Source organism: Hyla sarda, chromosome 4 (assembly GCF_029499605.1).
Source record: "Hyla sarda isolate aHylSar1 chromosome 4, aHylSar1.hap1, whole genome shotgun sequence".
Classification (NCBI taxonomy): Eukaryota; Metazoa; Chordata; class Amphibia; order Anura; family Hylidae; genus Hyla; species Hyla sarda.
Window position 1 is genome coordinate 340,546,221 of NC_079192.1, and position 24,392 is coordinate 340,570,612.

The following is a 24,392-nucleotide window of genomic DNA, read 5'->3' on the forward strand; positions in this document are numbered from 1 at the left end:
TGACACTGGCCGGTCTCAGCTTTGCAAAGGGGGCAGTGCATGCTATAGATTCTGCAGGGTGCCCAAACTTTTGCAGACACCATTTTTTTGTTTTCTGTTATTTTGAAAGTGTAAATGATGGAAATAAAATCTAATTTTTGTCGACATATTATAAGAATGTTTAATCTGTAATTTGATGCCTTTTGGAGATTTTTCCATCTTTCCTTGGCTTCTTTATGCACATTAATACAAATTTTTACCTGGGGTGCCCAAACTTTTGATCCCCACTGTAGACAAATGCATTGTATATATTGTTTATGTAGTTATGTAGTGCCAGATGCATTTTATTCTACAGTGAATCAATTAGTGGATTAACAACTGTAACACATTTAACCCCTTAAGGACTCAGGGTTTTTCCGTTTTTGCACTTTCGTTTTTTCCTCCTTACCTTTTAAAAATCATAACCCTTTCAATTTTCCACCTAAAAATCCATATTATGGCTTATTTTTTGCGCCACCAATTCTACTTTGCAGTGACATTAGTCATTTTACCCAAAAATTCACGGCGAAACGGAAAAAAAAAAATCTTTGTACGACAAAATCGAAGAAAAAAATGCCATTTTGTAACTTTTGGGGGCTTCCGTTTCTACGCAGTGCATATTTCGGTAAGAATGACACCTTATCATTATTCTGTAGGTCCATACGGTTAAAATGATACCCTACTTATATAGGTTTGATTTTGTCGTACTTCTGGAAAAATCATAACTATATGCAGGAAAATGTATACGTTTAAAAATGTCATCTTCTGACCCCTATAACTTTTAATTTTTTCACATACAGGGCAGTATGAGGACTAATTTTTTGCGCCGTGATCTGAGGTTTTTATCGGTATGATTTTTGTTTTGATCGGACTTTTTGATCACTTTTTTATTCATTTTTTAATGGTATAAAAAGTGACCAAAATACGCTTTTTTGGACTTTGGAATTTTTTTACGTGTACGCCATTGACCGTGCGGTTTAATTAACAATATATTTTTATAGTTCGGACATTTAGGCACGCGGCGATACCACATATGTTTATTTTAAATTTTTATTTACACTGTTTTATTTTTTTTATGGGAAAAGGGGGGGGATTCAAACTTTTATTAGGGAATTCGTCGATCGGACACCGAAGAGGCAGGTAAGGGCTCTCCTGGTGTCCTGACTAGCCGGTATACTTTCACTTTCACTTTAGAAGCGGTGGTCAGCTTTGACCGCCGCTTCTAAAGGGGTTAATACCGCACATTACCGCGATCGGCGATGTGTGGTATTAGCCGCGGGTCCCGGCCGTTGATGAGTGCCGGGACCGACGCGATGTGATGCGGGGTCGCAGCGCGACCCCGATTCATATCGCGGGAGCCGGCGCAGGACGTAAATATACGTCCTGCGTCGTTAAGGGGTTAAAGATAGCATTCCATAAGTAATAATTATTGCACCAAATTTGCCCTACAGTATTAATCCAAAGGAGCGAAAAGAAGGCTGGCAGTTGTCTTCATATTCAAAATTCCATTATGATAGAATAAATCACTGGATCAATTACACTGATGACATCTCTGGCCCAGATGTTTAATTTCTTCTAGTAGAGTTCTGATGTTATCTCCCACTCTCCTTGTCCTCCTGCTTCCTAAAGCACAACAAGTACAAACAAAATTAATTATCCTATTCAGACCCTATGACGGAACAATAAATTACAGTCAATAACTGCACACTTTCTTGCTGTCTAATTTGGGTCCCCCCACCATTCTGCAGCTTACAGATCCATGTCCTTACCACCCCCAATTGAAAAGTATTTCTTGAATCTGTTATTCTCTTAACCATGAGTTGGCAAACATGCCTGGCCCTTATCTCCAACAAAATGCAACATTCTTTTTGCAACATCCTTTTTGTGGCACCACTTCCTATCCATCCTTGACTGCCTGGTTATTCCACCTTGTACTTCTTTACTAGCAGTCCACAACCTATTAACTACATCTACTAAAATATCTCAATACCTCTGTAATCTCCAGGCCTCACAAGACTTTCTTCTCTGTTCTCTTCCTGCTGTCATTGTCTCCAAGGTTTCTACTGTGCATCCCTGGTACTTTCAATCTCACTACCCCCTCATTCTATCTCAGTACCCCATCAAACCTCAACTAAATCTTCAGAAAAGTTAATAATCTGCAATAACCCTCACTCAACTACACAAGTCTATAAGCAGCTTTAATCATGAGATTTTACCATATATATTGTGTGGCTATGCATTATGTATAGTAAAATCTTCTTCCTTCCCATCCCTGGGAGACGTTTCTGCCTGCTGGGATGGTGAGGATATGAGGTTAGAAAGTTTCCCCGCAAGCTCTTTAAGTAATCCCCTGGGCAGGAAGCCATACTTACCTAGTCCCATCTTCTCCAACTGTAATCACACACCCTCAGCATGATTCACAGCCTGGCCATGGCCCGCACAATCACTCTGCTCCCTAAACAGTCGGGAGCAGAGGGAGGGGTTTGAAAAGTTACAGCCAGACTCCTCTTTTGGCCGATCTGTTTAAAGCCAAAATGATCAGGCAGTTTCAGTAAATATGTTTAATCCTTATCTCCCCAACTTCATCCATCAGGAAAGAGCTGGGAGGCTCTCATACACATTACACAGTTCACCTGCCCAACCAAAATCAGTGGGTTTGGCCTGCGTTTATCTCTGTGTATGAGGACCTTTACACTACCCAGAGACAGTGATTTTTCTTGTTCATGTTTTGTCTTTTTTAATCCAAAGTAAATATGTAAACTGTAGGCAACACATACATAATATTGCAATTAAAAGGGCTTTGGCATCACTGAACCTGAAAAGAAACAACATTAGAACAAAGTAAAACTATAACCATCTTAGAAATCTTATTCCTAAAGCAAAGTATTTGATACCATAATTGCAAATCCAATAATGTTCCCCCTTTGGCAACAAAACCATTAAATAGCTACACTTCTTCTGTTGTGAGGAGTATAGGCCAGATTAAAACATAGTTTGAACAAATTTCTCCCCTGAAACCATAATATCAAACTATTCATTCACTTGTAGTTGTCAAGTGACTGCTGCTAGTGGTTGATGTTATTAACATGACCTTGCTGTAAAGGATTTATTGAAATAATAATCTTTAAGCCTAGAGTTCAGAGCAAATATAGACCTCTAATTTTGTCTCATGTACCTCTCCTATTCCTTGCCCTGTCCTCTTCCTACTTCATCTGGAAGTATTACTTCTGTGTTTTAGGATAATCTACAGAAGATACATATCAAATAGTAGACTGCTTGTTCAGCAATTTAATCCCCTCTTCAAAGTGTTTCATCTAGTAGATCTTGCTGGAAGAAAAGGAGCTGAACTCACTTCATCCCTTTAAAGGAAATCTGTCATCAGTGTCACCTGCACTAACCTGTTGGTACAGACAGGTAGTGCAGGTGACACTGGTGACAACGGTACTTACCTTGTCCCGTTACGTGCTGTCCTTCTCCGGCAATTCTATATCGATATCGATATCAATTCGATATCTTCCGCTCCGGGCTGACTTGGAGCATGGGTGGAGCTAAGTGACATTGCCGCTGCTGTTCTCTGCTTGGTCCCGCTGCTAGCAAACAGCAGCTGTGACGTCACTAAGCTCTGCTCATGATCCAAGTCGGCCCGGAGCTGAAGATACTGAAGAGGATTGCCAGAGAACTGTCACCTGCACTACGTGTCTGTACCGACAGGTTGGTGCAGATGACACTAATGACAGATTTCCTTTAAGCAGGAATGTTTTGAGATATTTTTGAAAATAGAATTATAGAGTCCTTATTTACATGGAAGGAGCAATTTATTGTAATGTATATTTGTTATTTCAGGTTACTTTTCAGGATAAGCTGTCCTGTATGTGTACATGAGGAGTAGTGCTATAGTATGATAGAGTGGACTCAAACTACAGTAGTCTGTGTGATCGTTCCAATTTGTTACATAGACACAGAAAACATGGACTCTTGCTTCTCTCTGTAAAATCCCCACCAGATGTTGCAGTAACATACTGACTATTACTGAGCAGTCCAACCTGTGAATCCTGTACTATTTGTGAGACAGCCTGCATAATCTTTGTCTGTAAGCCTGCACATCCTCTCTTCACTCTTCCCTCTTGGTCCCTCCCTCTCCATAGAGTTGTATGGGCAGTGTAATCTGATCTCAGTGCAGCTGAAAACCTACGTTCAGTCTACTAAAAATTAATTTTCCTTAGTGATTAGATTTAATAGGAATCTCATCTCAATTGCCCCTAAAGACAATAAGTGTTTGTAGTTAAACATTTGGGGGGGGTTGGGCGAATATTTTAAAACAGCATAGTGTTCAGCATTGCTCTGAGTGCATTCTGCTGGCAAACAGAACATTTTTGGGCAAATGAACATCTTAGTAGAGTGTAATATACTATACTAAACTCATGCTGGTGTTTTAATTTTTATAGGCATAAGCGCATTCATTAATGTTTCATAAGTGTTTTTTTAACATATTGGGGAATGGGAAGAAAGGGCGATAAGTTACCATTTGGGAAATAGTACATTTGGCTTTAAAAAAAAATAATAATGTTCTCCATTTGATCGATATGGGACAAGTCAACTAAAATATTTTTCTAAAGTAACAGCATAAATCTTCCTGACTCTAACTGCTATAACCATAACAGATCTCAAGGCTTTGGGCCAGAATATCAAATACAATTACTTTTGTAAATGAACATCACTGAAGTTGTTATATAAAGTTTAAATTCATATTGTAAATAATAACACCAAATATGCCATACATTGTAATGCATATATCAGCACTATTATTTGACTCTTTATAGTTCTGTCATAAATTATAAATTTTTTCTCCTGTGTGGTTTAAAGGTACTGTACCAAAATTAACCTGGTTGCATTAAGCCCAATTGCTTTACACCTGGCCCTTTGACAGCTTTTGCATCTTTTATGTGCTTACACAAGGCTCTCAGTTTATTTCAGATGTACAACTTGACAAACATTCATGCTGGGAAATTATTATTATTATTATTTTGCAGCAGTGCAAATGAGGTGCTGAGTACTAGAAACTAATTTAATGAATATGTTACAGCAAAATACACGATTGATGGATAGATGTTTGAGAAATAAAAGTTAACACGACTTCTGCAGGAAACATATGACCTATTTCTGTAAATGTTACTGCATCACACACTGTTTGCACATCCAAAATCTGTGATTTTACCTGTATGGCAGAAACCGCAGCCTTCAATGCTTCTTTGACATATTTAGAAATAGTCTTTCAATTCTTCCATGCAGAACACTTCTAGTTTTCAGTTTCCTCGGATGCACAGATTTTCTAAGATCTTGGCCAAAATCTTAGTCATAGTTATATAGTTAGTATGGTTGATATGTCCATCAAGTTCAACCAGGGAATTCAAGGGAAGGGGTGCGGTGGGATAAAGGAGAAGGATGGGATTTTATATTTCTGCATAAGCATTAATGTTATTTTGTTCCAGGAATGTCTTTGTTTAAAAAAAATAAATAAAAAAAAGTTCAAGGTTGCTACTAAAGTATGTTTTATAATCACTGTTATAATAGCCTACTTCTTTTAAGCTATACGTCCTATACTGACCAAAGGACTTGAACTTGGGGCCTTGAGACCTTACAAACATATCCAGTATTTCTTACAGCCAACATAAAATGTTATTTCTTTTCTGGTAGGAGTAATGGTGCATTAACATTTTGCAGAAAAGCAACATATTTCATTTTGTCCTTTGCAAAGTTTGTGTTAATGTCTTTATCCTTAGGAAATCAGCAGAACATATAATGTAAACAGTTGGTGCCCAAACATTTGCCTAAGATTATCATTTGTGCCACTACTTAATCAGCTCTGCCTACCATACTGAATAATAGACGTTGTGGAAAAGTCTGCTGTCCAGATACGATTGGCATCGATTTCAATATTTGCTTATAATTCTTGATCTTTATGAAAAGTGAACCTAGGGCTTCATATCCGCAAAGAAACAGTACATATTCTCGTAGCCCCCACAGAATCGTAGTGCAGTGGTTCATCTTTGCCCCCATATAGGATTTATCTTAAAGTGTTACTGTCATTTGAAAAAAAAACTTTGACTTGTCATACAGACATGTTAAAAATTAAGATAGCACTTGGTCTCAGTCCTGACACCCACTGGGATCATAAGTTATAAGCCCAGTGAAGTACGCTGTAGAATGTGCTTCATTTCCAGGCTGTCAATCAGATCCGACTCTCTAACTGCAGTAGTCTATAGATCGAAAGAGACAGATTATTTGGGCGGCTGAAGAGTGAAGATCACTGCTGCACACTTCACCAGTTTATAGCTCGCAGGTCTCGGGACTGATGCCCTGTGCAATCTAAACTTTTCACGTGTGAAATGTTTCTTCAAATGACAGCAATGCTTTAAGCATTAAAGGGGTACTCCAGTGGAAAACTTTTTTTTTAAATCAACTAGTGCCAAAAAGTTAAACAGATTTGTAAATTACTTCTATTAAAAATCTATCTTATCTTATCTTTACCCTTCCAGTAATTTTTAGCAGCTTTATGCTACAGAGGAAATTCTTTTCTTTTTGAATTTCTTTTTTTTGTCTTGTCCACAGTGCTCTCTGTTGACACCTGATGCCCATAAAAGGAACTGTCCAGAGCAGGAGAAAATCCCTATTGCAAACCTATGCTGCTCTGGACAGTTCATGACACGGACAGAGGTGTCAGCAGAGAGCACCTCAAGACAGACAGAAGAAATTCAAAAAGAAAAGAATTTCCTCTGTAGCATACAGCTGCTAAAAAGTACTGGAAGGGTACAGATTTTTTAATATAAGTAATTTACAAATCTGTTTAACTTTCTAGCACCAGTTGATTAAAAAAAAATGTTTTCCACTGGAGTATCCCTTTAACTTTAACCCCTTAAGGACCTCGGGCGTATGGATACACCCTGGCTTTCTGGTACTTAAGGACCAAGGACGTATCCATACGCCTGTGGGAATTTCTGTCCCCGCCGCGCACGGCGGGGACCGGACCGGGGTGCCTGCTGATATCGATCAGCAGGCACCCCGTGCAAATGCCCAGGGGGGGTCATCAGACCCCCCCCATGTCGGTGATCGGCGCAAAACACAAATGAATTCACACTTACGATTTGCGCCGATTCGGGTCTATGGTGACCTGATGACCCGGAATAGAAGGGGGATCGCGGGTGTCCAAGACACCCACGATCCCCCTAAAGCGATAGGAGTGAGGTGGAAGGGGTGCCACCCCTCCTATCCCTGCTATTGGTCATCAAGACGCGATGACCAATAGCAGATCGGGGGTGGGGGGCTTTACTTTCGGTTTCCCCATCCTGCCCACCCACAATAGGCGGGGCAGAACGGGGAAACGACACAGGACCGGCGCCGAAGTCCACTCCCCCATCGGCGACCGCAGCAGGTGACGATCGACGGCGGCAGCGGGCGACGATCGACGGAAGAAGAGGACGGCGACGCAGCTCCGTATATCCTACGGAAGCCGGTGAGTTGCTTAGCAACAACTGGAGGGCTACAGTCTGAGACCACTATAGAGTGGTCTCTAAACTTTAGCCCTCCAGATGTTGCAAAACTACAACTCCCAGCATGCCCAGAGAGCTATTTAGGCATGCTGGGATTTGTAGTTTTGCAACAGCTGGAGAGCTACAATTTGAGACCACTGCACAATGATCCTCCAGATCTTGCAAAACTACAACTCCCAGCATGCCCATATAGCAGTTTGCTGTTTGAGCATGCTGGGATTTGTAGTTTTGCAACATCTGGAGGTCCACAGTTTGGAGATCACTGTGCAGTGGTCTCTAAACTATAGCTCTCCAGATGTTGCAAAACTGAAAATCTCAGCATGCTGAAACAGCAAACAGCTGTCTTGGCATGCTGGGAGTTGTAGTTGTGTACCCCCAGCTGTTGCATAACTACATCTCCCAGCATGCCCTTCGGCAATCAGTGCATGCTGGGAGTTGTAGTTTCGCAAAAGCTGGAGGCACACTGGCTGGAAAATACTGAGTTAGGTAACAGAACCTAACTGAAGGTTTTCCAACCAGTGTGCCTCCAGCTGTTGCAAAAGTACAACTCCCAGCATGCACAGTCTGTCAGTACATGCTGGGAGTTGTAGTTTTGAAACAGCTGGAGGTTTGTCCCCCCATGTGAATGTACAGGGTACATTCACACAGGCAGGTTTACAGTTAGTTTTCTGCTTCAAGTTTTGGCTGCGGCAAATTTGTCGCCGCAGCACAAACTCCTAGCGGTAAACTCACTGTAAACGCCTGCCAGTGTGAACGTACCCTAAAAACCCTACACTACACTACACTAACACATAATAAAGGGCAAAACACTAACATATACACCCCCTTACACTGTCCCCCCCAAATAAAAATGAAAAACGTATCGTACGGCAGTGTTTCCAAAACGGAGCCTCTAGCTGTTGCAAATCACCAACTCCCAGCATTTCTGGACAGCCACTGACTGTCCAGGCATGCTGGGAGTTTAGCAACAGCTGGAGCCACCCTGTTTGGGAATCACTGGCGTAGAATACCCCTATGTCCACCCCTATGCAATCCCTATGAAGTCCTCAAATGCGCATGGCGCTCTCTCACTTCAGAGCCCTGTCGTATTTCAAGGAAACAGTTTAGGGTCACATATGGGGTATTTCCGTACTCGGGAGAAATTGCACTACAAATTTGGGGGGCTTTTTTTCCTTTTACCCCTTATGAAAAGGAAAAGTTGGGGTCTACACCAGCCTGTTAGTGTAAATTTTTTTTTTTTTTTTTAAACTAACATGCTGGTGTTGCCCCATACTTTTTATTTTCACAAGCGATAAAAGCAAAAAAAGACCCCCAAAATTTGTAACGCAATTTCTCCTGAGTACGGAAATACCCCATATGTGGGCGTAAAATGCTCTGCTAACGCACAACAAGGCTCAGGAGTGAGAGCGCACTATGTACATTTGAGGCCTAAATTGATTTGCACAGGGGTGGCTGATTTTACAGCGGTTCTGCCATAAACACAAAAAAATAAATACCCACATGTTACCCCATTTTGGAAACTACACCCCTCACGGAACGTAACAAGGGGTATAGTGCGCCTTAACACCCCACAGGTGTTTGACAAAATTGTTGGATGGGAAAATGAGAAAAACATTTTTTTAGCTAAAATGCTGGTGTTACCCTAAATTTTTCATTTTCACAAGGGAAAATAGGAAAAAAGCCCCCCAAAATTTGTAACCCTGTTTCTTCTGAGTAAGAACATACCCCATATGTGGATGTAAAGAGCTCGGCGGGTGCACTACAATGCTCAGAAGAGAAGGAGCGCCATTGGGATTTTGAAGAGAAAATTTGTCCGGAATTGAAGGCCTTGTGTGTTTACAAAGCCCCCATAGTGCCAGAACAATGGACCCCCCCCACATGTGACCCCCATTTTGGAAAATACACCCCTCACATAATGTAATAAGGGGTACAGTGAGCATTTATGCCCCACAGGTGTTTGACAGATTTTTGGAACAGTGATCCGTGAAAATTAAAAATTTAATTTTTCATTTGCACAGCCCACTGTTCCAAAGATCTGTCAAACGCCAGTGGGGTCTAAATACTCACTGCACCTCTTATTAAATTCTGTGAGGGGTGTAGTTTCCAAAATGGGGTCACATGTGTGGGGGGGGGGGTCGTCTGTTCTGGCACCACGGGGGGCTTTGTAAACGCACATGGCCCCCGACTTCCATTCCAAACAAATTCTCTTTCAAAAAGCTCAATGGCACTCCTTCTCTTCTGAGCATTGTAGTGCGCCAGCAGAGCCCTTGACGTCCACACATGGGGTATTTCCATACTGAGAAGAAATGGGGTTACAAATTTTGGGGGTAATTTTCTCCTATTACCCCTTGTAAAAATTTTAAATTTGGGGAAAACACAGCATTTTTGTGAAATACCTGTGAGGTGTTAAGGGTCACCGTACCCCTTGTTACGTTCCTTGAGGGGTAACAAGGGGTATGGGGCATTTCCTCCCATTACCCTTGGTAAAAATTATAAATTTGGGGAAAAACTGCACTTTAGTGAAAACATTTTTTTTTTTTTACACATCCAACTTTAAAAAAAGTCGTCAAACACCTGTGAGGTGTTAAGGCTCACGGCTCACTGGACCTCTTGTTACATGCCTTGAGGGGTGTAGTTTTCAAAATGGTATGCCATGTGGGGTTTTTCTGCTGTTCTGGCACCATAGGGGCTTCCTAAATGTGACATGCCCCCCAAAATCCATTTCAGCAAAATTCCCTCTCCAAAATCCCATTGTCGCTCATTCCCTTCTGAGCCCTCTAGTGTACCCGCCGAACACTTGACATACACATCTTTCCTTACTCAAGAGAAATTGGGTTAAAAATGTTGGGGGGATTTTTCATCTATTACCCCTTGTAAAAATTCAAAAACTGGGTCTACAAACTTTCTGAATGTCATTTTGAATACTTTGAGGGGTGCAGCTTTTATAATGGGGTCATTTATGGGGTATTTTTGATAAGAAAGCCCTTCAAATCCACTTCAAAACTGAAGTGGTCCCTGAAAAATTCAAATTTTGAAAATTTTTGGGAAATTGGAAAATTGCTGCTATACTTTGATGCCCTCTGGTGTCTTCCAAAGGTAAAAACATGTCAACTTTATGATGCAAACATAAAGTAGACATATTGTATATGTGAATCAATATAACATTTATTTGGAATATCCATTTTCCTTATAAGCAGAGAGCTTCAAAGTTAAAAAAAAATGCAAAATTTAAAAAAGTTTCATAAAATTTTGGAATTTTTCACCAAGAAATGATGCAAGTATCGACAAAATTTTACCACTAACATAAACTAGAATATGTCACGAAAAAACTATCTCGGAATCAGAATGAAAGGTAAAAGCATCCCAGAGTTAATGCTTAAAGTGACAGTGGTCAGATGTTCAAAAAATGGGCGGGTCCTTAAGGTATATTTGGGCTAGGCATTTAACGGGTTAAGTTGTTTTCCCGGAGGTGGCCATAGTAGACTTACTTGGTGAATTATTGCTTGCCACCAGTTTACACAGTATAAATCAGTGGCAAACCTCTGGTCTAATCCTACCATCTCTATCTAGCGATCTCCATCCTGTGGCCCTATTATAAGTCTATAGGGGCTGTTCAGTGAAGCAGAACATAGATCGCTGTTAGCTGGGAAGTAAAGTGTGCTACCACACACATCTTCCCGTTTGTTCTACTGATCGGTGGGACATCAGTACTTAGACACAGACTAAACAAAACTTTCACGTCTTTTTTTTTTTTTTTTTTTTATTGTCACTTCATATATAATATTTACCTCTGCATAAAAGCCTATTGTACTCTTTTTTGTAAACTTTTTCATTATAAATGCAAGATGGTATATGCCTTTTTTTCTAACACAGAGCATATAATGAAATCAATAATAAAGATGTAGTAAATGTAGGAGCAACATGTGCATTAGACCAGGCATGTTTTGTTGTGTGTGTTGCCAAATTTGCTATGTGAAGCATTGAGTAAGTGGCTTTACAACCAGTTAATTGATGAGTTTTACTGTCACATTAAAGTAACAGTTGTCAAATTACATCATCTTCTCTTTGTATTCCTCCAGGGTTGCAGCAGAGAATGATTTTTTGCACAGCCTTCTTAACAAAGTCACAGCACTAAAAGGAGACAGCGGTGGACAAGGTGAATGAATGTCAGCCTGTTTTAAAATGAAATATTAAATCACCGAGTTTCTGCAGTTTCTCACATTCTGTACAAATGAATAACACATTTTTGTTATAAGACTGTTAAATTGTACATTCTAAAATAAAATGTACACATAAATTCAGACGAATAAATGAATAATACAAGTGATTGCCATACTATCATCTACTTCTCAGTCATAATACATAAAAAAAAAACTTGATTGGAATTGGATAGGAAGCTTTTGTTACCTTTTTGATAATTTCAGTGCTCTGAATCCTACATAAAACAATTCTCCAGCACCAATTTTTCGTTGACTTAATAGTATAGTATAGTGCCAAGTAAAATTGGGGAAAATGTTTCATGTATTAGTTTATTCTACAGTCTAGTTCCCATGTGATAGTGGTAAAATTTGTGTTATTGTGACTGTTATTTGTTTAATATCTTAGCATTTGGGGCCCCAGTTAACAAGTTGTCAAAACTACTATTCCCATCTCCTAAATCAGATTTCAACTAGTAGAATATTCAAAGTCAAACATGTTTTCAAATAAATATAATCATCCAACTTTCCTCTCTTTCATGTTGTGCCCGATTCTGTTACCGTGTATACTCGAGTATAAGCCGACCCGAATATAAGCCGAGGCCCCTAATTTCACCCCAAAATCCCAGGAAAAGTTATTGACTCGAGTATAAGCCTAGGGTGGGAAATAAATCATCTCCCCTGTCATCATCCAGACCCCCGTCATTAACACCCTCATCATCATCACCCTGTCATCATCCCCCCTTCATCATCACCGCCTGTCATCATCCCCCCTTCATCATCACCGCCTTTCATCATCCCCCCTTCATCATCACCGCCTCTCATCATCCCCTTGTCATGATCACACACCACCCCTTCATCATCCCCTTGTCATGATCACACACCACCCCTTCATCATCCCCTTGTCATCATCCCACCCCCCCTTCATCATCCCCCTGTCATCATCCCACACCCCCCTTCATCATCCCCTTGTCATCATCCCACACCCCCTTCATCATCCCCGCCTGTCATCATCCCCTTGTCATCATCCCACACCCCCCCTTCATCATCCCCTTGTCATCATCCCACAACCCCTTTATCATCCCCCTGTCATCATCCCACACCCCCCTTCATCATCCCCTTGTCAACATCCCATACCCCCCCTTCAATCATCCCCCTGTGATCATCCCACACCCCCCCTTCATCATTCCCTTGTCATCATCCCACACCCCCCTTCATCATCCCCTTGTCATCATCCCACACCCCCTTCATCATCCCCGCCTGTCATCATCCCCCTGTGATCATCCCACATCCCCCCCTTCATCATCCCCTTGTCATCATCCCACACCCCCCTTCATCATCCCCCTGTCATCATCCCACACCCCCCCCTTCATCATCCCCTTGTCATCATCACCACATGTCATCAGCCCCCCCCCTTCATCATCACCGCTTGTCAATGTCTGATACAGTGGTCTTCAACCTGCGGACCTCCAGATGTTTCAAAACTACAACTCCCAGCAAGCCCGGGCAGCCATCGGCTGTCCGGGCTTGCTGGTAGTTGTAGTTTTGAAACATCTGGAGGTCCGCAGGTTGAAGACCACTGTGGCCTTCGACATCATCCAGACCCGCCCACCCCCTTTAGTTTTGTACTCACCTCCGCTTGGCGGGACGTTAGGGTGTGCTGGTCCGGTGCTGCAGGACTGTCCGGTGGGCAGGTCATCCGGTGGAATAGTTGTTCCGGGCTGTCCATCTTCACCGGGGGGCCTCTTCTCCGCGCTTCGGGCTCGGAATAGAGGCGTTGCCTTGACGATGACGCAGAGGGACGTTGCTAATAAGCCGATGGCTGCCCGGGCTTGCTGGGAGTTGTAGTTTTGAAACATCTGGAGGTCCGCAGGTTGAAGACCACTGAGGGCGGAGAGTTCACTCGAGTATAAGCCGAGGGGGGGTGTTTTCAGCACGAAAAATCGTGCTGAAAAATTTGGCTTATACTCGAGTATATACGGTATCTGATATTTACTGCTCATTGCCTAGGTTACAGACAACCGTTCTGCTCTGGAATAGTTGAGGTCTCCTTCAGAGGGTGCATGTGTGCTGGCTTCCCTGCCCAACTCTGTGTCAGCAAATATCGTCACTGATGGCTCCAGGAACAGTACTCAAGCCCTGGAGCCATTTGTGATTTATGCCGCTACGTTCAGAGCAGCAGCTTTGATACCACCATAGCGCTGCTGGCCTGAACTGCCAATCATGATTGAATGTCCCTAGCCACTCCTACGAATCAGGAAGTGAGTGATGGACAGAGGGCTGCCTTAAGCATGGAGCTAAAGAGGGAGGTAGGAAATTACATGAGGCAATATTTATTAAGCTATATACATTTTAAATACGTTTTTCAGTAAAAGTTATTTCATAGAGCATTGTGGGTTTTTCTGTCTTTTAATGGAAAGATACCAACAATGATGTGCTTAATAAATATTGCCTCATATAATTACCTGCTTCCCTCTTTAGCTCCATGCTTAAGGCAGCCCTCTGTCCATGGAGTGATAGACAGAGGGCTGCCTTAAGTATGGAGCTAAAGAGGGAGGTGGGTAATTACATGAGGCAATATTTATTAAGCTATTTTAAATAAATATTTCAGTAAAAGTTATTTCATACAGCATTGTGGGTTTTTCTGTCTTTTAACGGAAGGATACCAACAATTATGTGCATGTCTGTGTATGTATACGGTATATCACATTGATGATTATGTAACACTGATGTTCATGACAGTAAAAATGTTGTATTCCGGATTATTCTTTTGCAGGTCTTTGGGTTACAGTAAAGATGTTGGTTGGCGATTCTGTTCAGATTCGGAAGGACTATCCTCATCTTGTGGACAGAACTACAGTTATTGCAAGGAAGCTAGGATTCCCTGAAATAATCATGCCAGGTAGACTGCTTAATGAAGTTTTAGCAATATACAGAAGCTTACTGACATAAAAATGTTAACATGTACTGCTCTGATCAAAAGTAACTTCGTCTTCAACAAAGGAGCTTAGGGACCGGGATATTGAAAACTTTATTTTAAATGCATTCACATAGTTCCTTGATAGTACGCTACCACTCTCTGCCCCCTTTAGGAGCTTTTACACCTTAAATATCTGTCTGCCAAGCATTTGTTTGGCCTACAGCTATCACTCCTGATTCTTCCATACAATAGAATGTTCAGCTTGGCTGAACTTTCATGTGTTCTCAGTAGAGAGAAGAGGGTAAACCACTGCTAGACTCCTCTTTTGGCAGCTTATCTCTGGAAATGGAAATCCAACATGCTCAATCCCACATGCTCAACCCTTCTCTTCCTTGACTTCGTCGGCATCCGTAGGCCCCCATATACATTAGTAAGTTAGCTGGTACTGCCAAAGTTGGCCAACCTTTTACTAAAGTGTATGCACACGGTTAAAGTGCCACAATATACACAGTAAATACTAATAAATAATTAGAAGGCCAAGATTGTAAAATATTATTGAAAAAACTGAATCTAAATTCCTAGAGGCTGATGGTGAAATTACGTCACCGACAAATCATATTTTTGTTTTATAAATTGCACTGAATTATTGAGTTTGTGGTTTTCAATGATTTTGTGCAAAAAATGTAATGACAATTTGACAATGAAATAATAACTTTAGTAATGAAACACCATTAAAAGAGCTGTTTTGTGTAGTATGAGTCAATATTGCCAATGTTGATATGATCATGACTTGACATCTGTCCCCAGACAACCCCATTATTTCAAGAAAATTACAGCATAAACAGAGTTCTAGGGCTCTAAACTTCTTTTAATGAATCCAACCATAAAGTGTAATTTTTTGGCAGGACACACCAGCCTTTAGCAAAATGTATCAAGCCTAAATGATGGATTTATAATGGATTAAATAAAAGCAGCAAATTTATATTCTGGACGTGGCTATGTTGTGATTTCCATGGATGTAGGGTTCAGTGCTGGTTGGAAGAATACCTATTGACACTACAATACAATAACATAGCAGGAATCACTCTGCCACCTGTATGTAAGAGAATCCAGTGAATTAGACTGAGCCTCTGAGCATGTGTGACCAACGGAATTGAACACTTTAGATGGATGTTCTGAGAAATACACCAATATCTAGACACAGGATCATTTTTTTCAATGATTTTAGTTTAAAAATGACATTTTCTGTGATCTCACATAAAATATAATATAATAAAATATTATCCCCATTAAAGGGGTATTCCGGGCAAAAACAATTTATCAGGGTGCTGCAGGGAGATTGCAAGGGGGGGGGGGATCCCAGCGGCTGGCCCCCCACGATCAGAGATCTTATCCTTTGGATAGGGAATAAAAAGTTTTTTGGCCGGAATACCCCTTTAATGTCTGCAGCTGTGTCCTATACACTTCTCAGTGAATTAGCCCAGTAATTCAGCTACTGCTCCAGCCTTCACAAAAAAAAAACCTTCAGGTACTTAAAATCTAAAGAGGTCCTTTTACTAGTAGTAGTGCCTATATAGTGCTCCAACAAAATAATAGAGCTTTCTTAGTGCCTCTACTTCATAAACACAGTAAAAGGGTATGTTCACACCGCGTAATGTGAACGGAATCCATCCAACTACTTCGGCAGTAGGACCGCGGGACACTGCGCCGTCACAATTGACGGCTATGCAGTGCTCGTGGACTTCCGCACAAAGGATGAACATGTTCTTTCTTTTCACAAATCAATTTCAGCTGCGGAATTGTCTGCCACTGAAATTCCGCAGTGTGAACGGGTCCGTGGAAGACCCATTCACACTAATGTTAGGAGTTCACACCGCAGAATTCCGATGCAACATTCAGTGCGCGGTATTCCACACTTATTACTCATTGTGAACATACTCTTAATTGTGTATCCCACTCAGTAAAAGTGCTCACTTAGTGTGTGCCCTACTAAGTAAAAGTGCCACCTTAGTGACCTCTACACACTGATAGTGCCCCTAAAATGCTCCATAATACCCTCTATGTAAATTCCGATATAGTAGTGTACGTTTTTGTATTCTTCAAACAGTAATCTTGCTCCGAGACAACCCAGCAATAGGAAGACTTGGACCATTTTGAGGGTGTATTCACATGGGAGTGCATCCACAACGTATTTGATGCCACTGATGCGCTTCCGGCACACACACACAGTTAAGGCAGAGCAATCTCCCTGCTGCTGCTGTACTCTGTATGTGTCCGCTCTTATCTGTGGATTCGTGCATCCGTGGCGTCAAAAAACTACAGATGCGCTCTCGTGGGAATACACCCTAAGGTTGAGTTTCCACTTGTTTTTTTTTCTGGCAGTTTTTGGAGATCTGCCACTGCAGTTTTTGAGCCAAAGCCAGAAGTGTATTCAAAAGGAATAGGACATATAAAGGAAGGACTTAAACTTCTCCCCGCTTATGGATCCACTTCTGACTTTGGTTCAAAAACCGAAAAAAAGTGGAAACTTAGCCTTAAAGGGTATAGGGCCAGTCTTGAAAAACCTCCTTTCTAAGATGACCCCATAGTTATGGCTCTGCAATACAGTATGTTATTCATTCATGTTTGATTTTACCCCTCCTTAATTTTTCATGTTTGATAAAGTTCTTCCTTATTTTTTTCGTGTATCCAACATGCAATAGTCCTTTCTGCTGAGCTCAACTTCAGTTGCCTGTATACTTTTAGAAACATGTAAGCTTTAGTTCTGTACTGCCAACACTTTTTGAGTAACAAAAGATTTAGTCTGTTGATATTTTTCATATGTTTTCTTGCTCCCCCTATCAGTAAAAGGTATAGAATTACGCCATGTAACATACACACAATTATACCACCCATCAAACAGAAATTCTACTGAATTGTATGTTCAAAAGAAAAAATGTTAAGGGTTATATTCTTGTTCAGCGAATGGAGCAGAATGTTTTTTTTTTACTTTGGGTATTTTTATTCTATAACAGCACATTACTGTGTCACAGACCGCCATGGGGTGGGTGTTCTCCATTATTTTAAATGTTCTATATTTTAAATAAACAATTTCCTGTCCATCATTTCTAATATATTTGCATGGGAAAACAGTAGAATGACTTAATGTGTTTAGAGATTACGAAAACTGCATTATGAGCTGTAAAAGTAAAAAAATTCTTCTGTGTTAGGCTGGGTTCACACTACGTTTTCTCCCATACGGGAGTGCATACGGCAGGGGGGAGCTAAAACCTTGCGCTCCCGTATGCCTTCGTATGCGCTCCCGTATGTAATTTATTTCAATGAGCCGGCCGGAGTGAAACGTTCGGTCCGGTCGGCTCATTTTTGCGCCGTATGCGCTTTTACGACCGGACCTCAAACCGTGGTTGACCACAGTTTTAGGTCCGGTTGTAAAAGTGCATATGGCGCAAAAATGAGCCGACCGAACGTTTCACTCCGGCCGGCTCATTGAAATGAATTACATACGGGAGCGCATACGAAGGCATACGGGAGCCCGAGGTTTTTGCTCCCCCCTGCCGTATGCGCTCCCGTATGGGAGAAAACGTAGTGTGAACCCAGCCTTAGCCTTACTTTTACCTGTAGCTCTCTTTATAGCATATAGTCACAATTGTTTAGCTAAGCAAAACTTTTCCCATGAAAATAACTACTATCTAATATAATTTTATTGGTGAAGTGCCTCTCTTCCATTTGTAATATTTCTTCATTATCTTTTTTCACTTAAGATGGCCATATACTTCATAGAAGTGATTCTCAACAATATTAATCCAAGCAGTTCCTACTTAAAGGAAATACGTAAAAGTACCTACATCCTCACAAGAATATAGTCTATGTGATTTCTACATTATTTCTAATTAATTTACCAAAAATAACTCCTTACCCCAGAAAAAAAGTCTAAGTGTCACAATCCCCTGCAGTCTGCTGTTCACTGCTTGTTGTTGGTCTCAACCCCTTTTTAGTAATAGAGAAACCAAGATGGAACTCAGGAAGAGGGGGTAATGCTTAGCCATACCTCCCAACTTTTTTGATGAACATAAAAGGACGTTTATGGTTCATTTATATTAAAGTTTTTTTTTATATTTATTTCTTTATGCCTGAATACTCTTTACTTGAAATATTTTACAATTTTTCTAAATATAACAATTTTGAGATCCAGATAGCATCAGATGCTAATATATATATATATATATATATATATATATATATATATATATATATATATATATTGAAATATAAAACAGTTATAGCACCGGCGCACTGGGATAGTTATCTGAGCAGCCTAGATATAACAAGGTGGATCCCTGTAATTCCACTCAGAGAGGTGTTAACAATAATGCAAATATGTGTATCGGCGCTTATAAATGGTGGAATACAACTAACACTTAGTTTATCTGATATAGATGACACTTACTTTAACTGATTGCATAAATTCATAAAGTCTCAGGGAGTATTAGATGCGGCACTCATTATTCACTGTAAAAAGGAGATGTACTCAGTGATTGGTCCATAAAAAGTCCTCCAATGTTATTGTAAACACAATCTTACTAATTGACAGAGAGGCAAGCTGGTAAAAACAATACTATCGTATGGCAAGGTCGGTACTACCTGTATTCTTGATATCGGTATTGTCGGCTTGTTGCGAGGTCCTGTCAGTCTCCTGATATACTCCGATTTGCTTCTATATCACCTTCCGCTGTCCAGAGCGGCTACGGGTGTTCAAGACGAGAACTGGATTCCACAGTGCTACATGAACCGTTTTCCGGGAGATCTGCCCCGGCCGGAAGCGTCTCACCTGCTGGCTTCCCCAATGTTACTACTCTAGAGCCGTGACCTGAGGTATGCTAGTGACGTCACTACTGCATGGGCCTAGGGCCAAAAAGGATCTTACACGTTTCAGAAAGTACACTTTCCTTCCTCAGAGATCCTTCCTCATCTCTCTCATCTCTTACTACCCATACATTTCTGAGCAGCTGTCATTTGTGTTCTTACTTGTGTTTGTACATAGTGCTGCCTCCTTAATGTTATCCCCTCTCTCCTTTTAGCTTGTTGTCATCATCAAAATCAGCAACATCATCATGTGTCTTTCATTTCTGCTAACAAAACACCTGGAAAGCCAATGCATCACTTACTACCTTCTCCCTCTAAATTTCATCTAAAGTATTTTACAGTAAATCATAACCTGTTTTCTGCCCAGTACACTTTAACCAGCATGATGTCATGGTATATCAGTAAGGACGAGGTTCTTTGCTGTGCTTGGCCAGACAGATATGTAATAGAAAGTGTACTACTGGCAAACAGCTAAGCTCTTGTCTTGCCCCCCTGAACATGAGAAAATGAAAAACAGCTTTGCATCACTGAGGTGACTCTCGGAGGTAACAGAAGTGAGAGTCTAAAAATCACCTTGTCACTACTCTGAAGAATTAATGCATCAAAACAATGCATGTTTTAAAAATCTTTTGTAAAGACCGGTATGCTTTAAGCATTTATCCCTAACTACTCCACCACAAGAAACATGTACTTTCATCTCATCTGAGCTTGCATGGTTTTTCAATAAGTAGTAAATACTGTAGCTAGACATTCTTGCAGGAGCAAAAAATCAGGCATGTTGCCTCTATTTGGTATTATATGGCTGTCCTTTGATTTATGAGTCTGTCATAATGACATATTCTCTTTAACTGCTTGTCAACTGACCGATTTATTTAGGTGTCAAAGAATGTCACCAAAACCTGTAACACTTTTGTTGCTTGTTTTAGTTGAAATTGGTTTATTCAATTGATTACGTTTCATTACTTTATTAATAGAGTAATTGTAGCAAAAGTCAAAATAAGTGTCAAGAAACAGCAAAAGATAGGACTCCAGTGTGGTTTTGGCGATGCCACTTGTCCTATGGCTAAAGATTACAGTGTTGCTCTACTTGTATTGTGCCTTATTAAAATGAATGGAGTTTTCTTACAGTCACCATCCAGTAATCCAAACACATATATTTCTGAAAACTTTCAGATCCTAACATAACCATATTCCCTATTATTGGGTCTGATGACAGCAGAGTAACACTTGAATCTCCATTGCCACGTCGCGAGTCGCAGTAAAATATAAAATCACAGGTGGAGCTGTACTTTAAAAATATACTAGCATGCAGAGTAAAGGGCCTTTATACAAAGTGATTATTGGCTAAATTGGCCACCGATTATTGTTCTGTGTTAAAGACCGAATAATCACCCAATAAACAAGCTCATTCATTGGCTGATTGCTGGGATTATGTGGCACTAAAAACCATTGTTAGTCATCAGCATGTCCCTAATGTATGTGATTGGCCGCAGTGATCATTCATGCGTAGTCTCCATGTGTAAAAGAAGCCTTACATTATTGAAAAGGACATTTCAGCTCTCCTGACCTGTCTATGGTAGTAAATACTTTTCAGAACTATTTTGTAACAACTTTAAAATCTGAATATGAATACCGTATTTATCGGCGTATAACACGCACTTTTTAGGCTAAAATTTTTAGCCTAAAGTCTGTGTGCGTGTTATACGCCGATACACCCCCAGGAAAGGCAGGGGGAGAGAGGCCGTCGCTGCCCGCTTCTCTCCCCCTGCCTTTCCTGGGGTCTAGAGCGCTGCTGTCGGCCCTTTTCACCCCCTGGTTATCGGCGCCGCTGCCCGTTCTGTCCCCCTGACTATCGGTGCCGGCGCCGATAGCCAGGGGGAGAGAAGCGGCGCTGACAGCCAGTGGGAGAGAAGGGGCAGCGGCACCCATTGCCGGCGCCGCTGCCCCGTTGCCTCCCCCCATCCCCGGTGGCATAATTACCTGAGTCCGGTCCGCGCTGCTCCGCTGCTCCAGGCCTCCGTCGTGCGTCCCCGGCGTCATTGCTATGCGCTGAACCGCGCGGCGCATGACGTCATAGAGCCGCGCCGTGCATAGCAACGACGCTGGGGACGCAGGACGGAGGCCTGGAGCAGCGCGGACCAGACTCAGGTAATTATGCCACCGGGGATGGGGGGAGGCAACGGGGCAGCGGCGCCAGCAATGGGTGCCGCTGCCGCTTCTCTCCCCCTGGCTATCGGCGCCGGCACCGATAGTCAGGGGGACAGAACGGGCAGCGGCGCCGATAACCAGGGGGTGAGAAGGGCCGACAGCAGCGCTCTAGACCCCAGGAAAGGCAGGGGGAGAGAAGCGGGCAGCGACGGCCTCTCTCCCCCTGCCTTTCCTGGGGGTATATCGGGGTATACACGCGCACACACGCACCCTCATTTTTTCATGGATATTTGGGTAAAAAACTTTTTTTACCCAAATATCCGTGGTAAAATGAGGGTGCGTGTTATAGGCCGGTGCGTGGTATACCCCGATAAATACGGTAAGTTGTCAACAGAATGTTACTGGTTTGGGTGTCTCTACACAGTCTGACACTATCCAGTCAGTGCTATCAGTACCAGACCCAATTGACAAGTAGTGTTGAGCGGCATAGGCCATATTCGAATTCGCGAATATTCGCAAATATATGGACGAATATCCGTCATATATTCGCGAATATTTGCATTTTATTTTCGCATATGCAAATATTTGCGTATGCGAAAATTTACATATGCGAAAATTTGCCTATATAAAAACCTGTACAAGCAAACATTCGCATATACGAAAATTAGCATATGCGAAAATTTGCATATATAAAAACCTGTACAATCAAAAATTCGCAAATGCGAAAATTAGCATATGCAGATTTTCGCATATGCGAAAATTCGCACTCCAGTCTCACACCGTAGTATTAGAGCCTTCTTTACACCACACAAGCTGGAAGCAGAGAGGGATGATCACTGTGATGTGTACTGTGAAAAAAAAAAAATATTCGTAATTACGAATATATAGTGCTATATATATATAGTGCGAATAAAATTCGTATTGCGAATATTCGCGAGCGACACTATTGACAAGGGTAACACACAGTTATCCGTTTATTCATAAATTATTAGGAGGAATTACAGAGGACCGGTATAATGTAGAGTTTTGAGAAAAGGGGCCTCAAAATAGTGGATATAGTTTAATTAAATTTACTTAGCGAGAGTGGTCTTTTTTTTTTAAAGGTCCACATTATTATCAGCTTATTTTGCATTTCTTTCTGTGATATTTGCCTTTTTGTTGTGCAGGGGATGTAAGGAATGACATTTACATTACATTAGTAAGTGGGGATTTTGACAGAGCCACACAGAGGAATGTTGAAGTTATTATGTGTGTGTGTGATGAAGAAGGAAAAGTCCTGCCAGTAAGTATTTGCATATATCTATTTCTGTAAGTAGTCATATGTCTGTAATAACAGAGGACATCTGGAGGGTAGCAAACATTTTTACAGCACTTGTATTCATGACACAAACTCATATATAGTGAAATTTTAATATTGTACTAAGTTCTAAATTTGGACTATTTCCCTAAAATACACTCAAAATTTACATCTCGGGCAGATATGTAAATGATTACAGATGTGGTCTGATAGAGACACGTGGTTTTGCCACAAAAAGATGTAAAATGGCTTTCCCGACTGTCTTATAAATAGGCCCTCATGTACCTCTTCCTGATCGATCATTACATGCTAGACATGCCTCTATGATTCACATTTTACCCAGGTGACATACTTTAATTGGGGCACATCAGAAAACTGAAAGGAAAGGTATTTCTATGAATTTACCACCATCTAGGCCGTACTGGCTAAGCTGTTCGGATGTTTTGGGAGCAGTGGTTACATAAAGGGACACAAAGCAAACAGGCTCCGAAATCCCAGACAGACCACCAATAGAGAGGATCATTTGTTCTGCCGGCAAGCATGAACAGCTCCTAGTTTCCTTGTCCATCATCCAGACGCAGATAACACCTTCATTACACCCCACTATCTCTGCCCAGACCATTTCAAGGTGATTAGCAGAAGGAAACTTTGTGTCACTGTGCCCATTACTTATCCTGTTATTGACAGCCAACAACCGTTGCCTTAGCTCGCAATGATGTTGTGTATGAGAAACCTGGACTGCCACTGACTGGAATATTCAAATTCTCTTTAGCAATGACTCCAGGTTCCAGTATGGAAACCTTGTGGTAGGCACTTTAATCCTGCCTTTACTGTGGAGATACACACTTCACTCAACTGTTGGTGTAATGAACTGGGCAGGCGTTGCATATGACAAGGTCACCCCTAGTAGTGATATTAGCGCAGCAATATGTGCATGACATCCTGCAGTCATGTGTTGCTTCGCATGGCAGAGCTTCCAACTGGCATTTTTCAGCAGTATAATGCTCGCCCATAAACAGCAAGGGTTTCCTAGGGATGTCTCTGCCAGATTGTAACACTTCCTTGGCTTGTACATTCTCCAGATTAATCACCAATCAAGCATTTATGGCAAGGTGGCTTTGACACCCTATGAGTTTGCATGATCTACAGGCCCAGCTGCAACAAATGTGGGTAAAAGTACTGCAGGATGTCATACACAACCTCTATGCCTCCATGCCGAACCATATCTCATCTTGTATACAGAATAGAGACTGGCCAACAGTTTTCCCCGATAAACCTATCCTTTAACCCTAATATTTTAATCACTTAAATATATATTCATTACATTCACATATAAAGTTTTTTTAAATTCAAACTACTCCGTGGTGTGTTATTTTTTTCCGTCAATGACTATTAAGGTTACT

At 41.3% G+C, this 24,392-nt stretch overlaps 1 protein-coding gene across 5 annotated transcripts in view; it reads left to right on the top strand.

The window, feature by feature from the left end:
* The window catches only part of DOCK2 (dedicator of cytokinesis 2), an 850,676-nt gene that overhangs the window by 151,281 nt on the left and 675,003 nt on the right, over positions 1-24,392 (top strand). For all 5 annotated transcript variants that reach the window (XM_056516504.1, XM_056516506.1, XM_056516505.1 and 2 more), the window contains 3 exons: positions 11,645-11,721; positions 14,538-14,663; positions 22,859-22,974. In XM_056516504.1, coding sequence (XP_056372479.1) covers positions 11,645-11,721; positions 14,538-14,663; positions 22,859-22,974 — 319 coding nt within the window. The remainder of the gene's footprint in view (positions 1-11,644; positions 11,722-14,537; positions 14,664-22,858; positions 22,975-24,392) is intronic.